This window comes from Cetorhinus maximus, chromosome 27 (assembly GCF_964194155.1).
Source record: "Cetorhinus maximus chromosome 27, sCetMax3.hap1.1, whole genome shotgun sequence".
Classification (NCBI taxonomy): Eukaryota; Metazoa; Chordata; class Chondrichthyes; order Lamniformes; family Cetorhinidae; genus Cetorhinus; species Cetorhinus maximus.
Window position 1 is genome coordinate 3,463,727 of NC_135905.1, and position 27,026 is coordinate 3,490,752.

The 27,026-nt window shown below is 45.8% G+C and overlaps 1 protein-coding gene across 2 annotated transcripts in view; it reads right to left on the bottom strand.

The window, feature by feature from the left end:
- LOC144668700 (fatty acid-binding protein, intestinal-like) overlaps window positions 1-24,007 on the bottom strand; it is a 49,559-nt gene extending 25,552 nt beyond the window's left edge. The window contains exons 1-2 of one of the 2 annotated variants that reach the window (XM_078531026.1): window positions 23,894-24,007; window positions 14,141-14,247 (exon numbers count right to left, since the gene is read on the bottom strand). In XM_078531026.1, the coding sequence (XP_078387152.1) occupies window positions 14,141-14,207 (67 nt within the window). In that variant the 5' untranslated portion in view covers window positions 14,208-14,247; window positions 23,894-24,007. Of the gene's footprint in view, window positions 1-14,140; window positions 14,248-19,436; window positions 19,496-23,893 lie in introns of those variants that run through there. The other variant, XM_078531027.1, reaches the window with a different exon arrangement.
- Between the last annotated feature and the right edge of the window lie 3,019 nt (window positions 24,008-27,026).

The window sequence follows — 27,026 nt, forward strand, 5'->3', positions numbered from 1 at the left end:
CCCAGACTCCGTGCTGCTGGTCACTGTCTGAGCTGCTGGAGGTCACTGTCCCAGACCCCGTGCTGCTGGTCACTGTTAGAGCTGCTGGAGGTCACTGTCCCAGACCCCGTGCTGCTGGTCACTGTCTGAGCTGCTGGAGGTCACTGTCCCAGACCCCGTGCTGCTGGTCACTGTCTGAGCTGCTGGAGGTCACTGTCCCAGACCCCGTGCTGCTGGTCACTGTTAGAGCTGCTGGAGGTCACTGTCCCAGACCCCGTGCTGCTGGTCACTGTTAGAGCTGCTGGAGGTCACTGTCCCAGACCCCTTGCTGCTGGTCACTGTTAGAGCTGCTGAGGTCACTGTCCCAGACCCCGTGCTGCTGGTCACTGTTAGAGCTGCTGGAGGTCACTGTCCCAGACCCCGTGCTGCTGGTCACTGTTAGAGCTGCTGGAGGTCACTGTCCCAGACCCCGTGCTGCTGGTCACTGTTAGAGCTGCTGGAGGTCACTGTCCCAGACCCCGTGCTGCTGGTCACTGTTAGAGCTGCTGGAGGTCACTGTCCCAGACCCCGTGCTGCTGGTCACTGTTAGAGCTGCTGGAGGTCACTGTCCCAGACCCCGTGCTGCTGGTCAGTGTTAGAGCTGCTGGAGGTCACTGTCCCAGACCCCGTGCTGCTGGTCACTGTTAGAGCTGCTGGAGGTCACTGTCCCAGACCCCGTGCTGCTGGTCACTGTTAGAGCTGCTGGAGGTCACTGTCCCAGACCCCGTGCTGCTGGTCACTGTTAGAGCTGCTGGAGGTCACTGTCCCAGACCCCGTGCTGCTGGTCACTGTTAGAGCTGCTGGAAGCAGCTATACAGACTCAGAATTGAAGGTCCCTCAATTTTAATAACTGAGATTCCAAGATTCAGCTCCTTGGTTCAGTTATGGTTTCTATCTCAAACCCACTTTTTTCTATTGGTGCCATTAAATCAACAGCCTTGTCACAAATACTTTGTGCCTTCGTATATATTGCCTTTATTTTTAACCTGTTATTATTATTACTTGACGTGACCTGAGGCACTCAGACACCATTAGCTTTGTTAAACTTTCCGGGCAGCATTTTCCCTTTCGGGTTAAGGTGCTTAATTGGGGGAAGGATAATTATAACAATATTAAGCAGGAACTGAGGAATCTAGACTGGAGGCGGATGTTTGAGGGCAAATCAACAACTGACATGTGGGCGGCTTTCAAACGTCAGTTGATAAGAATTCAGGACCAGCATGTTCCTGCTAGGATGAAGGATAAGTATGGCAAGTTTCAGGAACCTTGGATAACAAAGGATATTGTGAGATTAGTCAAAAAGAAAAGGGAAGCATTCGTAAGGGCTGGAAGGCTGGGAACAAATGAAGCCCGTGGAGAATATAAAGAAAGTAGGAAGAAACTTAAGCAAAGAGTCAGGAGGGCTAAAAGGGGTCATGAAAAGTCACTGGCAACCAGGATTAAGGAAAATCCCAAGGCCTTTTATACATATGTAAAAAGCAAGAGGGTAGCCAGGGAAAGGGTAGGCCCACTCAGGGACAGAGGTGGGAATCTGTGTGTGGAGCCAGAAGAAATGGGAGAGATACTAAATGAATACTTCTCATCAGTATTCACCAGAGAGAAGGACTTAGCAGACGATTTGTCTAGGGAAGAGTGTGTAGATAGCCTGGATCATGTTGAGATCAAAAAAGAGGTGTTAGGCATCTTGAAGAATATTAAGGTGGATAAGTCCCCAGCGCCAGATGGGATCTACCCCAGAGTGCTGAGGGAGGCAAGGGGGGAGATAGCTGGGGCCTTGACAGAAATCTTTGTATCCTCACTGGCTACGGGTGAGGTCCCAGAGGACAGGAGAATAGCCAATGTTGTTTCATTGTTTAAGAAGGGTAGCAGGGATAATCCAGGAAATTACAGGCCGGTGAGCCTTACGTCAGTGCTAGGGAAATTATTGGAGAAGATTCTTCGTGACAGGATTTACTACCATTTGGAAGCAAATGGGCGTATTAGTGAGAGGCAGCATGGTTTTGTGAAGGGGAGGTCGTGTCTCACGAACTTGATCGAGTTTTTCGAGGAAGTGACAAAGATCATCGACGATGGAAGGGCAGTGGATGTTATCTACATGGATTTCAGTAAGGCCTTTGACAAGGTCCCTCATGGCAGACTGGGACAGAAGGTAAAGTCGCACGGGATCAGAGGTGAGCTGGCAAGATGGATACAGAATTGGCTTGGTCATAGAAGACAGAGGGTAGCAGTGGAAGGATGTTTTTCTGAATGGAGAGCCGTGACTAGTGGAGTTCCACAGGGATCAGTGCTGGGACCTTTGCTGTTTGTAGTATACGTAAATGATTTGGAGGAAAATGTAACTGGGCTTATTAGTAAGTTTGCAGACGACACCAAGGTTGGAGGAGTTGCAGATAGTGAAGAGGATTATCAAAGGATACAACGGGATATAGATCGGTTGGAGACTTGGGCGGAGAAATGGCAGATGGAGTTTAATCCGGACAAATGCGAGGTAATGCATTTTGTAAGGTCTAACACAGGTAGGAATTATACAGTAAATGGCAGAACCCTTAAGTGCATTGACGGGCAGAGGGATCTGGGTGTACAGGTCCACAGGTCACTGAAAGTGGCAACGCAGGTGGATAAGGTAGTCAGGAAGGCATATGGCATGCTTGCCTTCATCGGCAGGGGTATTGGGTATAAAAGCTGGGAAGTCATGCTACAGCTATATAGAACATTTATTTAGGCCACACTTGGAATGTTGTGTGCAATTCTGGTCACCACATTACCAGAAGGATATGGAGGCATTGGAGAGGGTGCAGAGGAGGTTTACCAGGATGCTGCCTGGTCTGGAGGTTATTAGCTATGAGGAGAGGTTGGAGAAACCCGGACTGTTCTCACTAGAGCGACGGAGATTGAGGGGCGACTTGATAGAAGTTTACAAAATTATGAGTGGCATGGACAGAGTAGATAGTCAGAAGCTTTTTCCCAGGGTGGAAGAGTCAATTACTAGGGGACATAGATTTAAGGTGAGAGGAGAAAACTTTAGAGGAGATGTGCGGGGCAAGTTTTTTACGCAGAGGGTAGTGAGTGTCTGGAATTCGCTGCCGGAGGAGGTGGAGGAAGCAGGTACGATAGTGGTGTTTAAGAGGCAGCTTGACAAATACATGAATAGGATGGGAATAGAGGGATACGGACCCCGGAAGTGCAAAATGTTTTAGTTGACGGGCAATATGATCGGCACAGGCTTGGAGGGCTGAAGGGCCTGTTCCTGTGCTGTACTTTTCTTTGTTCTTTGTTCTTTGTTCAAATTGGGAAGTGTGAGTTGGGCCATTTGCTGACATTGCGATCCTGAGATCTGGAGGCCAGCCCATTCAGCTGGAATTTTTGTCTTCCAGAGTTGAGGGCAGGATGGAGTTGGGGCTGATGCTTCTCGATACAGGTCCGAGGCAGGAGGTTCCGCCCCCATTTACTGGGACATTGCTTTTTAGGCCCCCTTGCCCATACATCTCACCCCCTCACCTCCCCACGGCTCCTCCATGCCCCTCATGCATGGTCTATGCCCCCATGCCCCTGAACATCATCCTTGACCCCCTTGCCCTCTCCATACCCCATGCCCATGCCATGCCCTGTTCATATCCAGATGCATCCTCCATACCACTCCTAGTATCCACCATGTACAGATCTCATGAGCCATATAATAACACTGGGAAGTCTTTGAAACCCTCAGGAAATAAAAAAATAATTAGCCATTCAAAATCTAGTTGAATAAACACTCTGTCATCTCAAGTGTTCATTAATCTATCTAAATAAACAAACAGCAGTTCAAAAACCTCTTCAAAACATTGCATTTGTTGAAGTGAACTGTCAAATGTGATGAAGGGATATGTCAAGAGACATTCAGTGGCAGATATTTAAAGGGGTATTTCAGAATAAACAGAATAATTGCATTCCAATGAGAAAGAAAAATTTCAAGGGGAGGACCCACCATCTGTGGTTAACTAAAAAATGTTAAAGACAGTATCAAACTCAAAGGAAAAGCATATAATTATGCTAAGACGTGGGTGGTAGGTCAGAAGATTGGACAGAGCATAAAGAACAGCAAAGGATGACAAAAAGATTAATAAGGAGGGAAAAATTAGAGAATGAGAGAAAGCTAGCTAGTAATATAAAGACGATAGAAAGAGTTTCTATAGATATTTAAATAAGAAAAGAACTAACAAAGTGAATGTTTGTGCTATAGAAAGTGCGTTTGGGGAATTAATAATGGAAAGTAAGGAGATAACAGATGAATTGAACATATATTTTGCATCAGTCTTCACTATAGAGGACACATGTAACATCCCAGAGGTAGCTGTAAATCAGGAAATGGAAGGGAGGGAGGAACTCAGGAAAATTACAATCACCAGGGAAGTGGTATTGAGAAAATTGTTGGTGCTGCGGGCTGACAAATCCCCAGGTCAGGATGGACTTCACCCTGAGGTCTTGAAAGATGTGGCTAGTGAGATAGTTGATGCACTGGTTTTCATTTTCCAAAACTCCCTAGATTCAGGGAAGGTTCCATTTGATTGGGAAATAGCAAATGTACCTCCTTTATTCAAAAAGGGAGGGAGACAGAAAGCAGGAAACTACGGGGCAGTTAGGGATCTGTCATAGGGAAAATGTCAGAAGCTATTATTAAAGATACTATTGGAGGGCACTTGGAAAAATTCAAGGCAATCAGGCAGAGTCAACATGGCTTTGTGAAAGGGAAATCATGTTTAACTAATTTATATATTTTCTATTCATTTATGGGAAGTGGGTGTCACTGGCTGGGCCAACATTTATTGCCCATCCCTGGTTGACCTTGAGAAGGTGGTGGTGAGCTGCCTTCTTGAACCGCTGAAGTCCATGTGGTGTAGGTACACCCATAGGGTTATTAGGAAGGGAGATCCAGGATTTTGACCCAGTGACAGTGAAGGAACGGCGATATATTTCCAAGTCAGGATGGTGAGTGTCTTGGAGGGGAACTTCCAGGTGGTGGTGTTCCCATTTATCTGCTGCCCTTGTCCTTCTAGATAGTAGTGTTCGTGGGTTTTGGAAGGTGCTGTCTAAAGAGCCTTGGTGAATTCCTACAGTGCATCTTGTAGATGGTACACACTGCTGCTACTGTGTGTCAGTCGTAGAGGTAGTGAATGTTTGTGGATATGGTGCCAATTAAGTGGGCTGCTTTGTCCTGGACGGTGTCAAGCTTCTTGAGTGTTGTGGGAGCTGCACTCATCCAGGCAAATGGAGAATATTCCATCACACTCCTGACTTGAGCCTTGTAGATGATGGACATGCTTTAGGGAATCAGGAGGTGAGTTACTCGTCACAGGATTCCTAGCCACTGACTAGCCACAGTATTTATATGGCGAGTCCAGTTCAGTTTCTGGTCAATGATAACCTCCAGGATGTTGATAGTGGGGGATTCAGTGATGGTAATGCCATTGAATGTCAAGAGACGATGGTTAGATTCTCTCTTGTTGGAGATGGTTATTGCCTGGCACTTGTGTGGTGCAAATGTTGCTTGCTACTTGTTAGCCCAAGTCTGAATATTGTCCAGTGCTTGCTGCATTTGGACATGGACTGCATGATCTGATCCGTTGGTTGTGAGATCACTTAGCTTTGTCTATCACTTGCTGCTTATGCTGTTTGGATGCAAGTAGTCCTGTGTTATAGCTTCACCAGGTTGATACCTCATTTTTAGGTATGCCTGGTGCTGCTCCTGGCATGCCCTCCTGCACTCTTCATTGAACCAGTTGATCCCTGGCTTGGTGGTAATAGTAGAGTGGGGGATATGCTGGGCTATGAGGTTACAGATTGTGTTCGAGTACAATTCTGCTGCTGCTGATGGCCCACAGCGCCTTATGGATGCCCAGTCTTGTGTTGCTAGATCTGTTCGAAATAGACCATAGACCATAAGACATAGGAGCAGAAGTTAGGCCATTTGGCCCATCGAGTCTGCTCCGACATTCAATTGTGGCTGGTAAGTTGCTCAACCCCATTCTCTCCCACCTTCTCCCCGTAACCTTTGATCCCCTTACCAATCAAGAACCTATCTATCTCGGTCTTAAATACACTCAATGACCTGGCCTCCACAGCCTTCTGTGGCAATGGATTCCATAGATTCACCACTCTCTGGCTAAAGAAGTTTCTCCTCATCTCTGTTCTAAAAGGTCTTCCCTTTACTCTGAGGCTGTGCCCTCGGGTCCTAGTCTCTCCTACTAATGGAAACATCTTCCCCACGTCCACTCTATCCTGCCTTTCAGTATTCTGTAAGTTTCAATCAGATCCCCCCTCATCCTTCTAAACTCCATCGAGTATAGACCCAGAGTCCTCAAACGTTCCTCATATGTTAAGCCTTTCATTCCTGGGATCATTTTCGTGAACCTCCTCTGGACCCTCTCCAGAGCCAGAACATCCTTCCTGAGATACGGGGCCCAAAATTGCTCACAATATTCTAAATGTGGTCTGACCAGAGCCTTATAAAGCCTCAGCAGCACATCCCTGCTTTTATATTCGAGTCCTCTCGAAATAAATGCCAACATTGCATTTGCTTTCCTAACTACCGACTCAACCTGCAAGTTAACCTTAAGAGAATCCTGGACTAGGACTCCCAAGTCCCTTTGCACTCCAGATTTCTGAATTCTCTTCCCATTTAGAAAATAGTCTATGCCTCTATTCTTCCTACCAAAGTGCATGACATCACACTTCCCCATGTTGTATTCCATTTGCCACTTCTTTGCCCATTCTCCTAACCTGTCTAAATCCTTCTGCAGCCTCCCCGCCTCCTCAATACTACCTGCCCCTCTACCTATCTTTGTATCATCTGCAAACTTAGCCAGAATGCCCTCAGTTCCTTCATCTAGATCATTAATGTATAAAGTGAAAAGTTGTGGTCCCAACACTGACCCCTGCGGAACTCCACTAGTCACCGGCCGCCATCCTGAGAAGGACCCCCTTATCCCCACTCTCTGCCTCCTGCCAGACAGCCAATCTTCTATCCATGCTAGTACCTTGCCTCTAACACCATGGGCTCTTATCTTACTGAGCAGCCTCCTGTGCGGCACCTTGTCAAAGGCCTTCTGGAAGTCCAAGTAGATAACATCCATTGGCTCTCCTTTGTCTAATCTACTCATTACCTCCTCAAAGAATTCTAACAGATTTTTCAGGCATGACCTCCCCTTGATGAAACCATGCTGACTTTGCCCGATTTTACCATGCACTTCCAAGTATTCTGAAATCTCATCCTTAATAATGGATTCTAAAATCTTACCAACGACCGAGGTCAGGCTAATCGGCCTATAATTTCCCGTCTTCTGCCTCACTCCCTTCTTAAAAAGGGGGGTTACATTAGCGATTTTCCTGTCCTCTGGGACCCTCCCTGACTCCAGTGATTCCTGAAAGATCACCACTAACGCCTTCACTATCTCTTCAGCTATCTCCTTCAGAACTCTGGGGTGTAATCCATCTGGTCTAGGTGATTTATCCACCTTCAGACCTTTCAGCTTTCCTAGCACCTTCTCCTTGGTAATGGCCACCATACTCACCTCTGCCCCCCAACTCTCTTGAATTTTGGGGCTGTTACTCGTGTCTTCCACTGTGAAGACTGACGCAAAGTACCTATTCAGTTCCTCAGCCATTTCTTTGTTCTCCATTATTACTTTTCCAGCGTCATTTTCCAATGGCCCAATGTCCACTTTTGCCTCTCTCTTACCCTTTATATATCTAAAAAAACTCTTGCAATCTTCTTTTATGTTACTGGCTAGTTTACCCTCATATTTAATCTTCTCCCATCTTATTCCTTTTTTAGTTGTCCTCTGTTGGTCTTTGTAGGCTTCCCAATCCCCTGGCTTCCCACTGCTCTTCGCTGCATTGTATGCTTTCTCTAGATTTTATGCTGTCCCTGACTTCCCTTGTCAGCCATGGTTGCCTCGTCCTCCCTTTAGTATGCTTCTTATTCCTAGGGATGAATTTTTGCGTGTGTCCCAAATTACTCCCAGAAACTCCTGCCATTGCTGTTCCACTGTCTTTCCTGCTAGGCTCATCTCCCAGTCAATTCTGGCCAGCTCCTCCCTCATGCCTCTGTAGTTGCCTTTATTCAACTGTAATACCGTTACATCTGATTCCAGCTTTTTCCTTTCAAATTGCAGGGTAAATTCTATCATATTATGGTCACTTCCTCCTAAGGGTTCCTTCACCTTAAGCTCCCTTATCAAATCTGCCTCATTACACATCACTAAATCTAGAATTGCCTGTTCCCTGTTGGGCTCCACCATAAGCTGCTCCAAAAAGCCATCTTGTAGACATTCCACAAATTCCTTTTCTTGGGATCCACTACCAACCTGATTTTCCCAGTCTACCTGCATATTGAAATCCCCCATGATCACTGTAACCTTGCCTTTCTTGCACACCTTTTCTATCTCCTGGTGTATCTTGTGCCCCACATCCCGACACTGTTCGGAGGCCTGTACATAACTCCCATTATGGTTTTTTCACCTTTGCAGTTCCTCAACTCTACCCACACAGATTCTACATCCTCTGACCCTACGTCGTTTCTTGCTATTGATTTAACTTCATTTCTTACTAACAAAGCAACCCCACCCCCTCTGCCAACCTGCCTATCTTTTCAATAGGATGTATATCCTTGGATATTTAGCTCCCAGTCCTGATCCCCTTGCAGCCATGTCTCCGTAATGCCCACCACATCATACCTGCCAATTTCAATCTGCGCCACAAGCTCATTTACCTTATTTCGTATACTGCGTGCATTCAGATACAACACCTTCAGTCCTGTATTTCCCATTCCCTTTCTCGTTGTCGTCCCTTTATCTGATGTGCTTGAAGTTAGATTCCTAGCCCTTTCCAAACACTCTGTCCTATTCTGTGTTCTGGGGACTTTAATAGCCTCTCCTGGGCTCTCCTTTCTTTTCAGTTTTTTCATAATTTTTCATGATTGAATCCACCCCCCCATACGCTAACCTGATACTTTGTTTCCCATTAGTCATACTTCTTGGAGTTTTACCCTTCGCTTCCCCCCAACTTTCTAGTTTAAAGTCCTGTTGACCATCCTATTTACCCTTTTCGCTAGAACATTGGTCCCAGATCGGTTCAGGTGGAGACCGTCCCAACGGTACAGATCCCTCCTGTTCCAATACTGATGCCAGTGCCCCACAAAATGGAACCCCTCTTTCCCGCACCATTCCTTTAGCCACGTGTTTACTCCCCTTATTCTCGTGTCCCTATGCCAATTTGCACGTAGCTCGGGTAGTAATCCGGAGATTATAACCCTTGAGGACCTGTTCTTTAATTTAATTCCTAGTTCCTGATAATCCCCAAACAGGTCCTCTTTCCTAGTCTTACCTATGTTATTTGTCCTGACGTGGACCACAACAACTGGATCCTCCCCCTCCCTCTCAATATCCTTTCAAGCCGGTCAGAGATGTCCCTCACCCTGGCACCGGGCAGGCAACATACCATGCGGGACTCTCGATCCTGCTTACAAAGGAAGCTATCAATTCCCCTAATTATAGAATCCCCTACAACTACCACTTGTCTTTTTGCTCCTCCCTCTTGAATGGCCTCCTGTGCCACGATGCCGTGGTCAGCTGGCTCATCCTCCCTACAGCCCTCTTCCTCATCCACACAGGGAGCAAGTACCTTGTACCTGTTAGACAAGGTCAAGAGCTGAGGCTCCTCTGTTCCTGAACACAGGATCCCTCTACCTGCCTCACTTGCAGTCACACCCTGCTGACCCTGACCACTGACCGGACTTGAGGTACTTCATCTACCGGGTGTGACTGCCTCCTGAAACAAAACGTCCAGGTAACTCTCCTCCTCCCAGATGTGCCGCAGCGTCCGGAGCTCGGACTCCAGCTCATCAATTCTGAGCTGGAGTTCCTCCAGCAACCAATACTTGCTGCAGATGTGGTCACTGCGGCTCACAATAGGATCTGCCAGCTCCCACATCATACAGCTACAGCACATCACCTGCCCAGCCATCTCGACTTAGTTAATTCATTTATTAATTAGCTTTGCAGTTTTTTTTCAAATTTGGTGCAGATTTCCTACTAATCAATCAGGTCACAGCTTTCCTGTGACGTCACTATTTCAGTTTTATCCTGTGTCTCCGCCGCTCTCCTCGCGCTCTTTTATCCAATTTAGCATGGTGGTAGTGCCACACAACACAATGGAAGGTATCCTCTGTGCAACTGTGTGGGGGTCACTCCCTGTCATGGGCAGATGCATCTGTGGCAGGCAGGTTGGTGAGGATGAGGGCAAGTATGTTTTTCCCTCTTGTTGGTTCCCTTACCACCTGCCACAGACCCAGTCTAGCAGCTATATCATTTAGGACTCGGCCAGCTCGGTCAGTAGTTGTGCTACCGAGCCACTCTTGGTGATGGACACTGAAGTCCCCCACCCAGAGTACATTCTGCGCCCTTGCCACTCTCAGTGCTTCCTCCAAATGATGTTCAACATGGAGAAACACTGATTCATCAGCTGAGGGAGGGCAGTATGTGGTAATCAGCAGGAAGTTTCCTTGCCCATGTTTGAACTGATGCCATGAGACTTCATGGGGGCCAGAGTCGATGTTGAGGACTCCCAGGGCAACTCCCTCCCGACTGTATACCACTGTGCCACCACCTCTGCTGGGTCTGTCCTGCCGGTGGGACAGGACATACACAGGGATGGTGATGGTGGTGTCTGGGACATTATCTGTATGATTCCGTGAGGATGACTATGTCAGGCTGTTGCTTGACTAGCCTGTGAGACAGCTCTCCCAATTTTGGCACTCGCCCCTGGATGTTAGTAAGGACGACTTTGCAGGGTCAGCAGGGCTGAGTTTGCCGTTGTCATTTCCATTGCCTAGGTCGATGCTGGGTGGTCCATCAGTTTCATTCCTTTTTTGTGACTTTGTAGCAGTTTGATACAACTGAGTGTCTGGCTCAGCCATTTCAGAGTCAACCACATTGCTGTGGGTCTGGAGTCACATGTAGGCCTGACCAGGTAAGGACGGCAGATTTCCTTCCCTAAAGGACGTCAGTGAGCCAAATGGGTTTTTACGACAATCGACAATGGTTTCATGGGCATCATTAGACTTTTAATTCCAATTTTTTAAAATTTAATTAAAATTCCACCATCTGCCATGGTGGGATTCAAAGCCAGGTCCCCAGAGCATTACCCTGGGGTTCTGGGTTATTATTCCAGTGACACTACCACTACGCCATTGCCCCCCAATATTGGGGGTATTTGAAAGAGTCACATGTGTTGTGGGTAAAGGGGAACTGGTGGATGCACTGTACCTAGATTTCCAGAAGGTATTTGATAAGGTGCCACATCAAAGGTTATTGCGAAAAATAAAAGCTCATGGTGTAGGGAATAACATATTGGCTTGGATAGAAGATTGGATAGCTAACAGGAAACAGAGGGTAGCCATAAATGGACCTTTTCCTGGTTGATGAGATGTGATGAGCGGTGTGCCACAGGGATCAGTGCTGGGGCCTCAACTTTTTACAATTTATATAAATGACTTGGATGAAGAGACTGAAGATATGGTCCCTAAATTTGCTGATGACACAAAGATAGATAGGAAAGTACATTGTGAAGAGGAGGTAAGGTGGCTACAAGAGGACATAGATAGGTTCAGTCTGTGGGCAAAGATCTGGAAAATGGAATATAATGTGGGCAAATGTGAAATTGTCCATTTTGGCAGGGAAAATAAAAAAGAAGCTTATTATCTAAATGGTGAGAGATTGCAGAGCTCTGAGATGCAGAGGGATCTGGGTGTCCCAGTGCATGAATCACAAAAATCTAATATGCAAGTACAGCAAATAATTAGGAAAGCGAATAGAATGTTATCATTTATTGTGAGGGGAATTGATCACAAAAGTAGGGAGATTATGCTTCAGTTGTACAGGGTGAAACCATATCTGGAGTATTGTATACAGTGCTGATCTCCTTATTTAAAGAAATAATGCATTGGAAACAGTTCAGAGAAGGTTTACTGGACTAATACCAGGAATGGGCGGGTTGTCTTATGAGGAAAGGTTGGACAGGTTAGGCTTCTATCCACTGGAGTTTAGAAGAGTAAGAGGCGACTTGATTGAAACCTTTAAGATCCTGAGGGGTCTTGACAGGGTGGATACGGAGAGGATGTTTCTGCTTGTGGGAGAATCTAGAATGGGAGAGTCATTGTTTAAAAATAAGGGGTCGCTCATTTAAGACAGAGTTGAGGAGAAATTTTTTCTCTTAGAGGGTCGTGAGTCTTTGGAACTATGGGAAAAATCTTCCCCCTGTTGCGGGGGAAGTGCGGGAGCGGGCAGGGGTGGGCCCACCTCCGATCAGCGCCTCCGATCAGGGGAGCACCGCCATTTTGCGTGGGCGGGGCAATTAAGGCCCTATGCGCTCCCTATGCAGGCGGGGAGGGATTCCCTCAGCTGGGAGTGCGCTGTTTCGCACATGCGCGCAAAAGAGTGCATAGATCTCCCTGAGGCTAAGTGCGGCCTCAAGGAGATCGGCTCAGAATTAAAATTTGTAATACAAATGATAAAAAAATTTCCCTGCCATGTCCCCTCATGTGTCACTGTCACATGAGTTGGGACATGTCCATAACTTTTACTGAAACCTTTAATAAAAATTTAAATATCCTCATGAAACTTCATCCCGCCCGTGGATGAGGTTTCATGCTTTTTCCGAAGCCCACCAGGGCTCCCGGCCTGCCCGCCGACCCTAAGGTTGGACGGGCAGGTCCATTAATGACTTTAATTAGTTTTTCAATGGCCTCAATAGGCCACTGACAGGTCGGAGGGTGCGCAGCTGACTTGGCTGCACCCCTGCCGACCTGAAAATGGAAATGACGCGGGGTAAAGTCGGGAGTTCCACCCGACGTCATCCCGCATAATTTTACGTGTCGGTGAACGAGCACCGCCCCCGGTCACTGACCGGAAGACCCTTCCTCAAAAGATGGTGGAAGCAGAGCCCTTGAATATTTTTAAGGCAGTGCTAGACAGATTCTTGATTAACAAAGGGGTGAAAAGTTATCGGGGGTAGGCAGGACTGTGGGATGGAGGTTACAATCAAATCAACCACGATAGTATTGAATGGTGGAGAAGGCTCGAAGGGCCAAGTGGCCCCACTCCTGCTCCTCGTTCGTCTGTTTCTTTGTTTTTCATATGTTCATATCTGCTCATAAAACTACGAATCAAACAAAACACACCGTCCTCTCCAAGGCTGTGTCAACAGCTCCTGCTGAGATAAATCCATTCAATACAATAGAGTCTTTGAATTTGCCTGACCTGATACCTAGCCATCTACTCCTTTTTTGTCAAAGGCTCAATGGAGTTTTAATCAAAGAAGCCTGACATCCGTTCAGTTTCTTCAAGTCTCAAAAGAGGTCTGGATGTTAGATCAATGTAAACCACAATGTCCAGATGAACCATTTAAATCATTTTGCCAGTACTGTTGAGTGCAGATGAGAACTTTATCCAATGGAGAAAGGGCTGTAATGCATGTGAACACTTACACAATGCTGATCAAATTAATAATCATTTACCTTTTAAGGACAGAGCCCTATGATCAATCACTACATTGAAAACATAATTAAATTGCCATACAGTATCATATTATGACATTTGAAGTTGGCAAGTGCTTTAAAACTTACCTGCAAAAAAGTTCCCAACTCCACAGCAGGCTTCCCCCAAGGTTCATGAAATGACTTATTAGGCCTGGCTCCCACAGCCTTCAGGAACCTAACCACCTCAAAGTAAAAACCGATATCATGGAAAATTGCATCTGCAGCAGGCATTTAAATTGTGATCCTCACATCACTTTCCATGAGCATGGATCACAATCCAACACGCTTCCTGTCCAGTGGAAAATGGTATCCATTGGGAATGGCTTGGTAAGATGAAAATTACGATCCTGCATGCCTCCAATTTGGGCCACACCATGTGGGTTCGCCCAGCGTTGGGAGGGGAAAATCTGGCCCTCCACCTCTTTCTGATACACATGTGGCAATCCTCATCGAGATGGAGATGTTCTGTAACTACCCCTTAATTAACCTCAGATTAACACACCCGTTAACACTCGATCGAATTTCTCTTAAGGTCAACAACGACTGACTTACCCAAAGCAATGAGGAACGCCTCAAAATTATCATTGTCGAACACCTTCCAAACTCCATCAAAAGCCATGGCTAAACCTATAGAGGAGCAATGACTTCCTGATGCTGACCTGGTGAGAGAAATGAGAGATGTGTTTGGGAAGCTCAGATCCAACTCGCAGAGACAGACTCATAGAAATTTACAGCACAGAAGGTGATCATTCAGCCTGTCGGGTCTGTACTAGGTCTTTGAAAGAGCACTTGTGTCTGGTCCTACTTCATTGCTTCTTGTTTGTAACTCTGTAAAACCCTCAACCTTACATATGTGTCCAATTCCCTTCTAAAATCATTTGTGGAATCAGCTTCCACCACATTTTCAGGCTGAGCGCTCCAGATCTCAACAACTGTGAGTGAAAAAACATATTCTCATTGCCTCCCCTCTGGAACTCAGTGGTCTTAAATCCACGAACTCTGGTTGAGTTGATTGATTGAACCCATTTGACTGAGGGAATACATCCTCTCTATTACCTCAAAACCTCTCATTATCTTGAAAACCTTCAATATGTCACCTCTTAACCTCCTCTGTTCTAAGAACATTCTAACATTTCCAACCTCTCCTCATAACTGAAGCTCCTCATTTCTGGTAATGTCCTGGTAAATCTCCTCTGTACCCTTTCTAAGGTCTTTACATCTTTCCAGGAGTGTGGTGCCCAGAACTGTCCACAGAGCTTCAGCTAAGGCCTAACCAGCGATCCTTTCATTATAAGTTGAAAAAGGATTCAGGATGGACTGTTGCAGAATTTCTCTCAAAGCCAGGGGTTTAGTTAGCCGTGTTGTGAAACCAAAGACAGTTGATAGGTTTTGCAGTCTGAAGTTAAATGGCTTCCTTTGATGTTGTCGTCACTCACTCCGTTGTTATTGGGATTTGATATTTCAGTGTCCACTGCACCTCACATTGCCGTTCTATTTCATTTCATGAACAGTAACAATGTCTTTTATTGTCACCTAAGTCACGAGTCATTGATGCGTTTGAGGACATGAAGTTGGCAATGGAATGTGAACTGTTAACTCTCAGTGGCTGTGGTCTGTGTGCTGAGAAGTCTAACCCAGTTGTGTTTACTGCTCAAGTTGTCTCAGGAGAAAAAGCTTGAAGGTTCCAACTGGGTTTAATCGTGCTTTACAATTCTAATATTTTTAAGAGCCTTTCACAGAATGAGAAATTTCTATGACACTCTTGCTGAGGAATTGCGGAAGCCGTTGGGAGGTGTGAATGTTGTAGCTCAGATTTCTATAAATTCAGAGGTTTTGCGTTCAGAAACAGCTTGTGGAAGGAAGATGGGAATGGGAGCAGGCCATTCAGCCCCTCAAGTCTATTCTGTCTTTCAATTAATGGGTGGTCCGTACCACAACTACCTTAGTCTCTTTTGCCTTGATACCCACAGCCAACAAAGATCAAAGGATCCATGTGTGTTTCTGGCTTTGGGTACTGACATGTTAGAGAAAGCACGTGTATTTTATAGTGCCTTTCACAACTTTGGGGGGTTTGCAAAGGGCTTTACATCCAGTTTTGAAATGTAGTCGCCATTGGGAAATGCAGTAAAAACAGAAAATGCTGGAAAAACACAGCAGGTCTGACAGCATCTGTGGAGAGAGAAACGGAGTTAACGTTTCAAGTCCATATGACTCTTCTTCAGAGCTAAAGGAAAGTCAGGAAATGCAGTCGCTAATTGGTGCAAAGCATGATCTCACAAATAATGAGTAGATAATCTGCTTTAATGACATTGAGGGATAAATATTGGCCAGGTTGACAGTGAGAACTCTCCTGCTCCTTCTTCAAAATTGTGCCTGGGATCATTTATGTCTACCTAAGCCAGCAGTTTAACATCTCCTCTGAAAGAGAGCACCTACAATGGTGCAGAGGTGTCAGCTGTGGCTCAGTTCATAGCACCCTCGCCTTTGAATCAGAAGGTTGTGGGTTCATGTCCCACTCCCGGAAACCAAGAACTGTGAATGTACTCGAAAGAGTTACAATCTGTGACTGTTGATAACTCGAAAGAGTTACAATGGTGCAGCACTCCTTCAGCATGCACTGAAGTGCCAGCTTAGATTACGCACTCAAACTTCTGGAGTGGAGGCTTAAACACACACCCTTCTGATCTAAGGCCACTATAGACATGATTGCTGAAACTAATAAAGATTTACTGAGGCCTGCATTGCTCCAGAATAGGCTGTCAACTAGACACAGCCTTGAGTGATCAAGAACTCAGCAGCAATCCCTGGTCAGGACTGATCCTGCTAAGTGATTTCTGATCAGCCATAAGAGGCACCAGATATAACCGCATTTCACATGCATTTTCTTAATGAGTCTTTCTCTGCACAACTGGAAAGGACAAGCAATGCAGCCAGTTACAGAAAGGTTTGAGGAAAATATAGAATAACCAGAAGACTGTAGGATGTCTTAGTAATTTGACAAAGGATGTCTCTGCATATGGCAGAGAGACCCTGAAAAGGTTAGATGGGCTCTACTTTGAGGCAGGTATAGCTCAGGATAACATTGATGTGGTTTTTATCAGGGCAAAGGAATCCTGCACTGGGGAAACTGATTGGATTTTATGTTTTCAATAATTGGAGTGAATTCCTCAATGGAAGGATGGAGTAGGAGGTGCTGAGCTTCAGCTCCTCAAGCTGGGAGGTCCAGCTCCATTGGTGTAGAGAAAAACCAATTCAGAGATAGGATAGTTGCTGGTACCCAGTGCAATGGTACCAGGAAGAGGTTCTGATGAGAACCATATGTCATACTCATAGCTTGTAACGTCTGTACAGTTAATACAGCAAATAATCTGAAATGATAAACATAAACTGAAAGAAAGGCAATGATCAAATGTATGATTTACACAAAGTGAAGATAATGGAGGGTGAGGACGGTCTGAGGCAATCTGAGTGATCAGCGAATCAGCAGCTTGCCTTACACTGAACCTCACTTCCTTTTGACTGAAGGCAGTCGGACACGGTGCAAAATGGACACACTCGTTCACTACCGCCCTAGAACAATCTGAGCCCCTATGACACTAATTTCTGCAATACCTTTTAACATGCTCTTAGAACCATCAGTGCCAATTTCTGTCTTTGCCACCCTGACATCATCAAGCATTACCCAGGCAAATAGGCAGAACTGACAACCTGGCTCATCCTTTGCTGAATCTCCCACTATCCTTTTTAAGGGAATTAATCACATCATCACCATATGAATCCCCTTCATCAGATTTTCCTTTTTGTGCTCCTCTCTTCTCGGTACCATGCCCTAAGGGGGCTTTGGTGATCATAGACTCCCATTCGATTGGTCCGCGATTGTAAAAACAAAAAACTGCGGATGCTGGAAATCCAAAACAAAAACAGAATTACCTGGAAAAACTCAGCAGGTCTGGCAGCATCGGCGGAGAAGAAAAGAGTTGACGTTTTGAGTCCTCATGACCCTTCAACTGTTGAAGGGTCGTGAGGACTCGAAACGTCAACTTTTTTCTTCTCCGCCGATGCTGCCAGACCTGCTGAGTTTTTCCAGGTAATTCTGTTTTTGTTTTGGTCCACGATTATGTTTGGCAAAGCACTGCGGTGGTTTGCTGTTGCCTTCGGCAGTATGGCTGAGCAGGAAACTCTCCCACTCTTACTGCCTGCCATCAGGTGTATTGGAAGGATTGTTTACAGGCTGATAATCAACTTGTTTGGCCATGTCATGAACACACCTCCCCTGGCCATCAAGCCCTGATGTAGGACTTGAACCTGAAGCTTCTGTCGCAGGGGGAGGGACACTACTGCTGCTCCACAAGACCTCCCATGCTCCACTGATGGATGAAAACTCTACCCCACAGTGTCTGGTCAGACATATGTAAGATTTATTCCTTACAGAATCCTTGTTTCCTTTACACAATAGAGACTAAGTGGAAAATTGAAGCTGAGAGAGGATAAACAGGTCCTTTCCTCTTATGCAGAAGTAATCTATCTCAAGATTAATTTTACAAGCAATAGTTAACAAAGGGTTAATGGTTTAAAAAACATGACAAAGACACTGATCCTAAATCTTTTTTACAGTAAATTACTAACTGCAGGAATCAGGTGTTGTGGAACAGAACCTAAAACTATGGCCTGAATTTTTCACCGGGGAAGAGGTCCTTGCCCCTGCCAAGTGCCCCGCAGCCATTTTACACTCAAATGAGTGTTAACTGGCTGCAGGCAGGACTTCTGCCCCTCACTCAGGAGGGAGTCCCGCCTTAGAGAGATGTCAGCCTATCTGCAGCGACGGTGCTGCAGTGGACAGAAGAAGAAATGCAGGAAGATGTCAGAGCCTAAGTCTGGGCACTGGAGGCCCAGGTATGTTCAAGGGGTCCCAGGGCGGGGAGGGTAGGGAAGGCCTGTGGGGGGGGATTGATCAAGGTCTCGGTGGGGAGAGGACAGAGAGGGGGGTTAGGGAGGTCCAGAAACCACTGGACCTTAAGAAGGGGTTCCCAGCTTCAAAAGGGGACTTCTTATGGAGGTGCTTCCCTTCTCCTTCCCATCCGAGATGTAATCCCGTACATTTTCGGGCTTCCCCAATGCCAGTTCAATCCTCCCAACAGCCTAAAAATTGACGCTGGATCGGAAAAGGCCCTTAAGTGGTCATTAATGGGCCACTAAATGGCCTCAACTGGGGCAAGAGCGGGCTCCCCATCCACGGCCTTGCCCGCCTCAGCGTGAAATTGCCAGGGTGGGCGGGAACCCAGAGGGAATTCCCGTCTCTTCAATTTCGCGCTGCCCCCCCACCCCCTCTCCAACCCCCTGACTAAAAACCCTCCGGTGGGGGAGTGTAAAATTCTGGCCATTTAAAAAAAAATTTATCTTTATTGCTATTTCTTATTATTTTAAACTGGTCTTTTCTACTGAACAAAGTCAATTAAGGTGTCTGACCCTCTGTCTGTGATTTATCATCAGCGGGTCTCCCGAACAAAATAATTCACTCCTCAGTTTTGGAAATGTCACACATTGTGATGCCTGAGGAGATTCTAACAGATTCCCTGGAACTGCATAAACTAACTTCAAAGAGAGACACACGACAGGCATTTTGTGTTTGATAAGCCAGGCTTGTTAGCAGAGTCGGTGAGTCTGTGGAGACAATGACTTCCCAAACACCAGACCCTCAACAACCCATAATGGCTGAGATGTTATCAGTCCTGGGCACAAAGCCAATTTCCAAACACAACTTTGTTGAAGTCACTGTGGAGAAGTAAGGTCACATGATCTAAGATTCTGGCTTGCTGAACAGAATACTATTACTCTCTGAACTGCTTACCCTAGTCTGCTGCTTTAACATTCGATTGGCAGGCCAGACAGAAGCAATCTCTGGCCAGGTTGGACAACTGGCCCCCATCTAAGTTGACTCTGCTGGGAAGATTTTGTACGATCACCTACAGAACTGATTCAATCTTTGCATGCCTGCTTCATCTTGGGACATCAACACCACCAGCAAAGCAAATCTTACACCATCGATCTTCAGCCAACTGACCCCTGTGAAAGAATTCCTCATTGGACTTTGATTCTGGACTCTGGAATTCACATGAACCAATATTCATTTTCTCTGTGGTCCTTGTACTAGATAACCTCCTTTTCTCTATCTCTCCCTTTACTGTATAAGTGGGAAGTTGCAGACACACCTCTTCACAATTTTTTTGAATGTGCGCAATAAACTAACCTTCTGAGTTCATCCTAACTCTAGCTTGCTGTGGGAAATATGCCACTGCCTATTCTAAAAAAAAAACTTAAAACATCTTCTGTTTAAGGGTGGATGGTAAGAAGAAAAATCAGTGCCGCTTGAACTGACCCCCTTCTGTCCATAACACAGGGCACAATGTTCAGCAATTGATTCAAATTGCTATTGCCCCACTGGGCTGGTCTTTCCCGTTTTTGACATTGGGTGTGTCTTCTTCGACCCCATTGTGACCCTGACCCAGGAAATTGAATATATTTAGGTGTGACAAAATATTACACCTGACTTTAATTCATTAACCCATCTTATTCACATCAGCTGTCAGGCTTTTGTACGGCTCCCACAAATTGCAAGGACTGAGAGGAGGTGCCTGGCTTCAGTTGCTGAGTATTAGTGCCACCAGGTGATCATTTCATATTCTGTTCAACGGAGCAGAATGTTTTTTTGGTTAACACTGCTGTGGTTGAAGGGTGTCACTACATCACTTGAGTATGATACTCTGTCCAACCAAAAGGCTACAGGATTTGTTATAAAGTGGTTCCTTTGAGGTAGAGCTCAATATTTTGGAACAACATCAGTAAAGCATTGCTCGTGAAGTAACCTCCAATACATTTACAATCTGTGACTAACAGGAATCTGACCCTGTGCCGGAGCCCTGATGTTCATTGGTTTGAATCTTCATTCTGCTCAGTCCTTGAGCTGCCCTGCACCAAGTGGTGAGCGAGTTAATGCAGGCACATCATCTTCCTGGGAAGCATATGTGGGCACTGAGAGCGGGAATCATGGAACGAGGTCACCTCTGGCAGTTCATTCTACTGTTTGCTGACTAGCTCCAGGGATCCCTGGCCTGGGAAAATGGTGACATCAAACCCATCCTGACAGAGTGTGGGAAAAAACTTCGCGACAAAAGCATCGGGCAGGATTGAATAGTAAATTAGCGACAGAAAGGCTGCTTTACATCTGTAGCGCACTGCTGTGACATTGGTCCACATCAGCCCTCTCTTGAAGTGAAATCAACAATTAATGATGATCCTTCATGGAGAACCCTTACAGTCAAAGGAGACTTTCCTACCTTAGTACAGTGACTGCACTTCCGAAACGACTACATTTGCTGTAAAGCACTTTGGGATGCCCTGAGGTTCTGGAAGGTGCTATGTAAATGCACTATTCCACGACGGAGAGCATCGTATCTGTGCCTTACCCACAGGACCTTTCCTGTCAGAATGGGAGTTCCAGCTGATTTTTCTCTTCCCTAGCCCAGGAATACTGGGTCAGTCGTGATACCTCGCGGTTGTCCAGGCTGAAATCAGCTAACTCGGCAGAACTTGAGTTGGATACAATGGCTCTAATTCCAAATATTGGTCATCTGGTAGCTGACCTGACAGGCCATCTTTATATCTTCATAGAAAAGACAGGGAGTTTGTAAAGGGGAGTGACTGTGTGTGACCTTGTGTTTATATCGCACCTTTCACGACCTCTGGGTATCTGAAAGCTCTTTACACCCAATTAAGAGCCTGTCAAGTGTAAACACTGTTGTAATGTAAGAAAAGTAAAAGCCAATCTTTTGCACAGCAAGATCCCGCGAACAGCAAACTGACAATAACCTATTTTTTTTATAGGTATCAGTTTCTGAATGGAAAACTGGCCAGGACACCAGGAAAAACTGTCTCGATTTCCTTGAATTCACATCATTGGATCTTTTATATTGACTTCAGGGGGTAGGAAGGACCTCAGTTTAACACCTCATCTGAAAGTCAGCACCTCCAACAGTGCAGCAGTCCCTCAGTGCTATATTGAGTGTCACCCTGGATATTTTTTGTGTTTAGGTTACTGGAGTGGGATCAAAGGAAAGCGTGCTCCAGAGCCACAGCTGAACCCAAACTCACCTTTACACATATTTACAACCAGACACTAGTAAGTAAGGAGGGGACACTGGGGAGTGGCTGGTGAATTTTCCTGTCTGAGATCACCAAACTGTACAGACCCCTGTCCTCACTTATCACCCCACCAGCCTCCGCATTCAAAGGATCATCCTCTGCCATTTCCACCAACTCCAGCATGATGCCACCACCAAACACATCTTCCCTTCAACCCCCCTGGCGGCATTCCGCAGGGATCGTTCCCTCCAGGACACCCTGGTCCACTCCTCTATCACCCCCTACACCTCAACCCCCTCCCACGGCACCTTCCCATGCAACTGCAGAAGGTGCAACATCTGCCCCTTTACTTACCCTCTCCTCACCGTCCAAGGGTCCAAACACTCCTTTCAAGTGAAGCAGCATTTCACTTGCACTTCCCTCAATTTAGTCTACTACATTCGTTGCTCCCAATGTGGTCTCCTCTACATTGGAGAGACCAAACGCAGACTGGGTGACCGCTTTGCAGAACACCTTCGGTCTGTCCGCAAGCATGACCCAGACCTCCCTGTCGCTTGCCATTTCAACACTCCACCCTGCTCTCATGCCCACATGTCCGTCCTTGGCCTGCTGCAATGTTCCAGTGAAGCTCAACGCAAACTGGAGGAACAGCACCTCATCTTCCGACTAGGCACTTTACAGCCTTCCGGACTGAATATTGAGTTCAACAATTTTAGATCATGAACTCTCTCCTCCATCCTCACCCCCTTTCCGATCCCCCTTTTTCCAATAATTTATAATTTTTTTACAAATATATTTTTCTTTTCCCACCTATTTTTAAATTTATTTCGATCTATTGTTTCATCTCCACCTTTTAGCCCATTTTGACCCCTTCCCCCCACCCCACTCCCACTAGGGCCATCTGCCACTAGCTTGCCCTGCTTGCTACCCTTAATGTCCCCATTAGCACATCCCTTAGATACTATCACCACCGTCAACACCTCTTTGTCCTTTTGTCTATGACACCTTTGGCAATCTCTTCTTGGCCTCCACTGGTCCCCTATCGAGCTCTGCTTGTCCCAACCACCCCACTCTACCAGCTTATATTTCACCTCATTCTGATATTTCCTTAGTTCTAATGAAAGGTCATACAGACTCAAAACGTCAACTCTGCTCCTCTCCGCAGATGCTGTCAGACCTGCTGAGTTTTTCCAGGTGTTTTTGTTTTTGTTCTAGATTTCCAGCATCTGCAGTATTTTGTTTTCATGTACAGACATCAGAACCTTCAGCTTAGCATGATTCATGATTCCAGACATTGGAACAGTGCCTTTAGAGTAGCTCACTACTGACATGCAAATGAAGCAACCTGCAGGGACAATGTTCATGTTGCAGCATTGTGGAATATTACAATCTGCCCACCAAACCCCCAACCCACCCCCAAATACCCCCCATTCCCCAGATCGATCTTTGTTCAGTTGAAGCTGTGCAGACACAACTAATCACACTGCTCAACACACTGCTAAACTGTGGAAAAGCAGCCACTCATTGAATGTCAGCAGTTACCTTTTGCACACTTGAAGCTGTGGCACTGATATTCATAACTATACATGACCCTGGTGGTTCAGCGAATCAGCAGGAATATTACTGCCAGTCGGTGCTTTGCTGTGTCTGCCTGTCAGGTACTTTCAGCGACCCCACCCTTAAAGGCTGGGCTGACCCCCCCCACCCCGCCCCAGTGAAGGTCCTGGCTTTCATCCCCAGGGTCTGTACAGTTTGGTGATCTCAGACAGGAAAATTCACCAGCTTTCCTGCTCTCAGCCACTCCCCAGTGTCCCTTCCCTACTTACTAGTGTCTGGTTGTAAAGGTGAGTTTGGGTTCAGCCGTGGCTCTGGAGCACGCTTTCCTTTGGTCCCACTCCAGTAACCTAAACACAAAAAATATCCAGGGTGATACTCAATATAGCACTGAGCGACTTTTGCACTGTTGGAGATGCTGTCTTTCAGGTGAGGTGTTAAACTGAGGCCCTTCCTGCCCTCTGAAGTCAATATGAAAGATCAAATGATGTGAATTCAAAGAAACCGAGACAGTTTTTCCTGGTGTCCTGGCCAGTTTTCCACCCCTCAACTCCCAAGTACTCAGAGCTAAACATTTTAGGAAGAATTAGTTGTGAAATAGACAGCACTCACCTCCTTGCTGCTGTTTACACCCAAACTCTGCGGCGAAATGTGAGGCGATGCAGGTTTCCTATCACACCTGATCTTGGTATGCAAGTTGTCACTTCCGCCTCCTGATTCATCCGCTTCCTTGTTGCCTCTGGACATGTACAACGTATTGCTGCGCATTGAGACATCTAAATCTGAGAATATTGCTGCACCAGCTCTGGCCTGCCCCATACAATGAAAGAATATCAGATAAGTCAAAGGTATGAGGGAGATCTGTGAGTGAAGGGAGCTGCCAAACTTGAATCTACCAATCAGTGACAAGCTTCATTGGCCATCAATCAACATTCTGAGGCAAGGAGTGAAAAATAGAGACTAGCTTTTTAATACAGGCTGTGCCAGTTCCCCAACTGATAACAAAGGCTAGCAATACTAACTTTGACATTGTGCACTGAAGCCCAGCACTCTAGCATAAGAGAGAATGGCAGCGGTCAGAAATACGTATTTAAATATGAGCCTCACATTGCAGTTTAACCTTATTGTGGAATCTCTGTTATATCTACTCCAAGCAGACAGAATGGAAGGACAGCACTGCACACATACAGAATCTTCCTGCACTGCACACAGACAGAATCACACAGACAGCACTGCACACAGACAGAATCACACAGACAGAATCTTCCTGCACTGCACTGCACACAGACAGAATCACACAGACAGAATCACACAGACAGCACTGCACACATACAGAATCTTCCTGCACTGCTCTGCACACAGACAGAATCTTCCTGCACTGCACTGCACACAGACAGAATCACACAGACAGCACTGCACACAGACAGAATCTTCCTGCACTGCACTGCACATAGACAGAATCTTCCTGCACTGCACACAGACAGAATCTTCCTGCACTGCACTGCACACAGACAGAATCTTCCTGCACTGCACACAGACAGAATCTTCCTGCACTGCACTGCACACAGACAGAATCACACAGACAGCACTGCACACAGACAGAATCTTCCTGCACTGCACTGCACATAGACAGAATCTTCCTGCACTGCACTGCACACAGACAGAATCTTCCTGCACTGCACACAGACAGAATCTTCCTGTCTTACCTGGACATCTCAGAGTGCTTTACAGTGAAGAAATTACTCTGAAAGGGCACTGACTGTGATGTAGGCAAACGCAGCAGTTCACATGTACACAGCAAGATCCCAGGCTACTCCTGCATACAACATTTATGTATGTTCACAAGGAGCAAACAGAAGTTCTTGACCTGAACAAATGATCAGTCAGAAAAAAAAATTAGCTCTATAAACCCTTATTTATTCTACAATCGAGTAGTTCCTTTGTAAGGCACTTTGGGACTGAATTTCACTCTGGGTGGACACCAGGCAGGAGGTGGGGGAGGGGAATGGTGGTGTGGTTGAGGCTGATTGAGCCACTCACCCCATATTCCCAGAGACAGGCCTGAGCAGCGCTGTAGCGTGTTAGATGTGGCTCAGTGAGTAAAGCTCTTACCTCTCACTCTCACTCCAGCGACTCAAGCTTAAAACCCAGCCTGATGCTCAACTACAATCTGAAAGTATCCTTCAGGCAAGATATTGAACCAAGGCCCTGCTAGTCCTCTCAGCTGAATGGCATTATTTCAGAGAAGAGCAGGGGGTTTGGAGGGAGTGTAGCAGGCTTGACGCTATTTGATAATCTGTTCAATTTTATCATAAGGTGAACGTAGAGCGTGGCAATTACCATTGGACTAACTTGGTTGAAACAGAGCAATTGATATTCCTGTAATGATTCAAAGCTAAGAACATGCCACCACTTCCCAAATCAGCCATTTTACCTGATTTAGACATAATTACCTCGAACTGTTTCTCCATCACTTCTGACCTCTTAGCCTCAGGAAAACCCTTGTAGATCTCTGGTTAAAAGCCTGGCTGCCTGCACAAAATGACTTCTCTTTAGATTTGAATGGCGGAGCTGGGAGGTGTGGAGGAGTCGAGCATATTGGGAAGTTCAGATTCACAAAACACTAAAGGCAGCGCCTCACGTAGATAAAGCCATAAAAAAGCAAATGGAATACTATTATGACAAGACATATGGAATATAAAAGTTGAGATGTAATGGTGTATCCGTACAATATGACAGTTGGAAGGCTGTGTTGAGTTCTGGGCTCCTCAATATGGCAAAGATGTTAAGAGAAAGTCAGCAGCACAGATGGTGTGGGCAAATATGAAGAAAAGCTGTTTTTTTATTATTCAACTAGAGAAGATTCTGAGGCGATTGAAAAGGATGTTTAAGATTAAGGGATGGGAAAGAGTAGATAGAAGCAGAAAAAGATGTATAAATGAGATTAAGTGTAAGAGGTTTAGGGCAAATAGCAGGAGGAGCATGTTTCTATAGAGAACTGTGAAGCTGTGGGATGCATGGCCTGAGCTAATGATTGAAGTGGAGACCAAGGCAACATTAAATAACTTAGATAGGTGGCTAAAGGAAAGGGAAGTAAAAGGGATATGGGAACATAATCGACACATGGATTTAGATGCTGCTAAAACCAATGGACACCCCGAGCTGATGGGCCTGTCTCCATGTTGTAACTTTTATGTAAATTCTTTGTTAAAAATTTCTTTCAGAGTCAGTTCTATCCAACTGTTTACAGCCAGACATGGGGACCAATGGCCTCCCAACACAACAGGCTAGGGAGATGTATTTTGATTGTAAAGGGAAGTGAATGAATTACTTACGTATATCCTCAAAGCCTCGTTCATTCGCATCTTAATTACTGATCACCCAGTTCGTTATTTAACTTGTTCAAATATGTGAAAGATCTAACATTAGAAATATTTTTTTGTCCCCAATTTTTTATGTAGAAATATGATCAAATCATCCCCAAGATATCCTTTAAATATCAGCTTAAATGTTGGACAGGCCAGCTCATCACTACTATGAATCATACTGCAGGGTCTTTCACATCCCCCTTCATAGGCAGGGGGTTAGTCCAATGGTAATTGCCACGCTCTATGTTCACCTTATGATAAAATTGAACAGATTATCAAATAGTGTCAAGCCTGCTACACTCCCTCCAAACCCCCTGGCCCTCGGTTTAACATCTCATCTGAAAAACAATGCCAAGTCAGCACTCCCTGAGTACGAC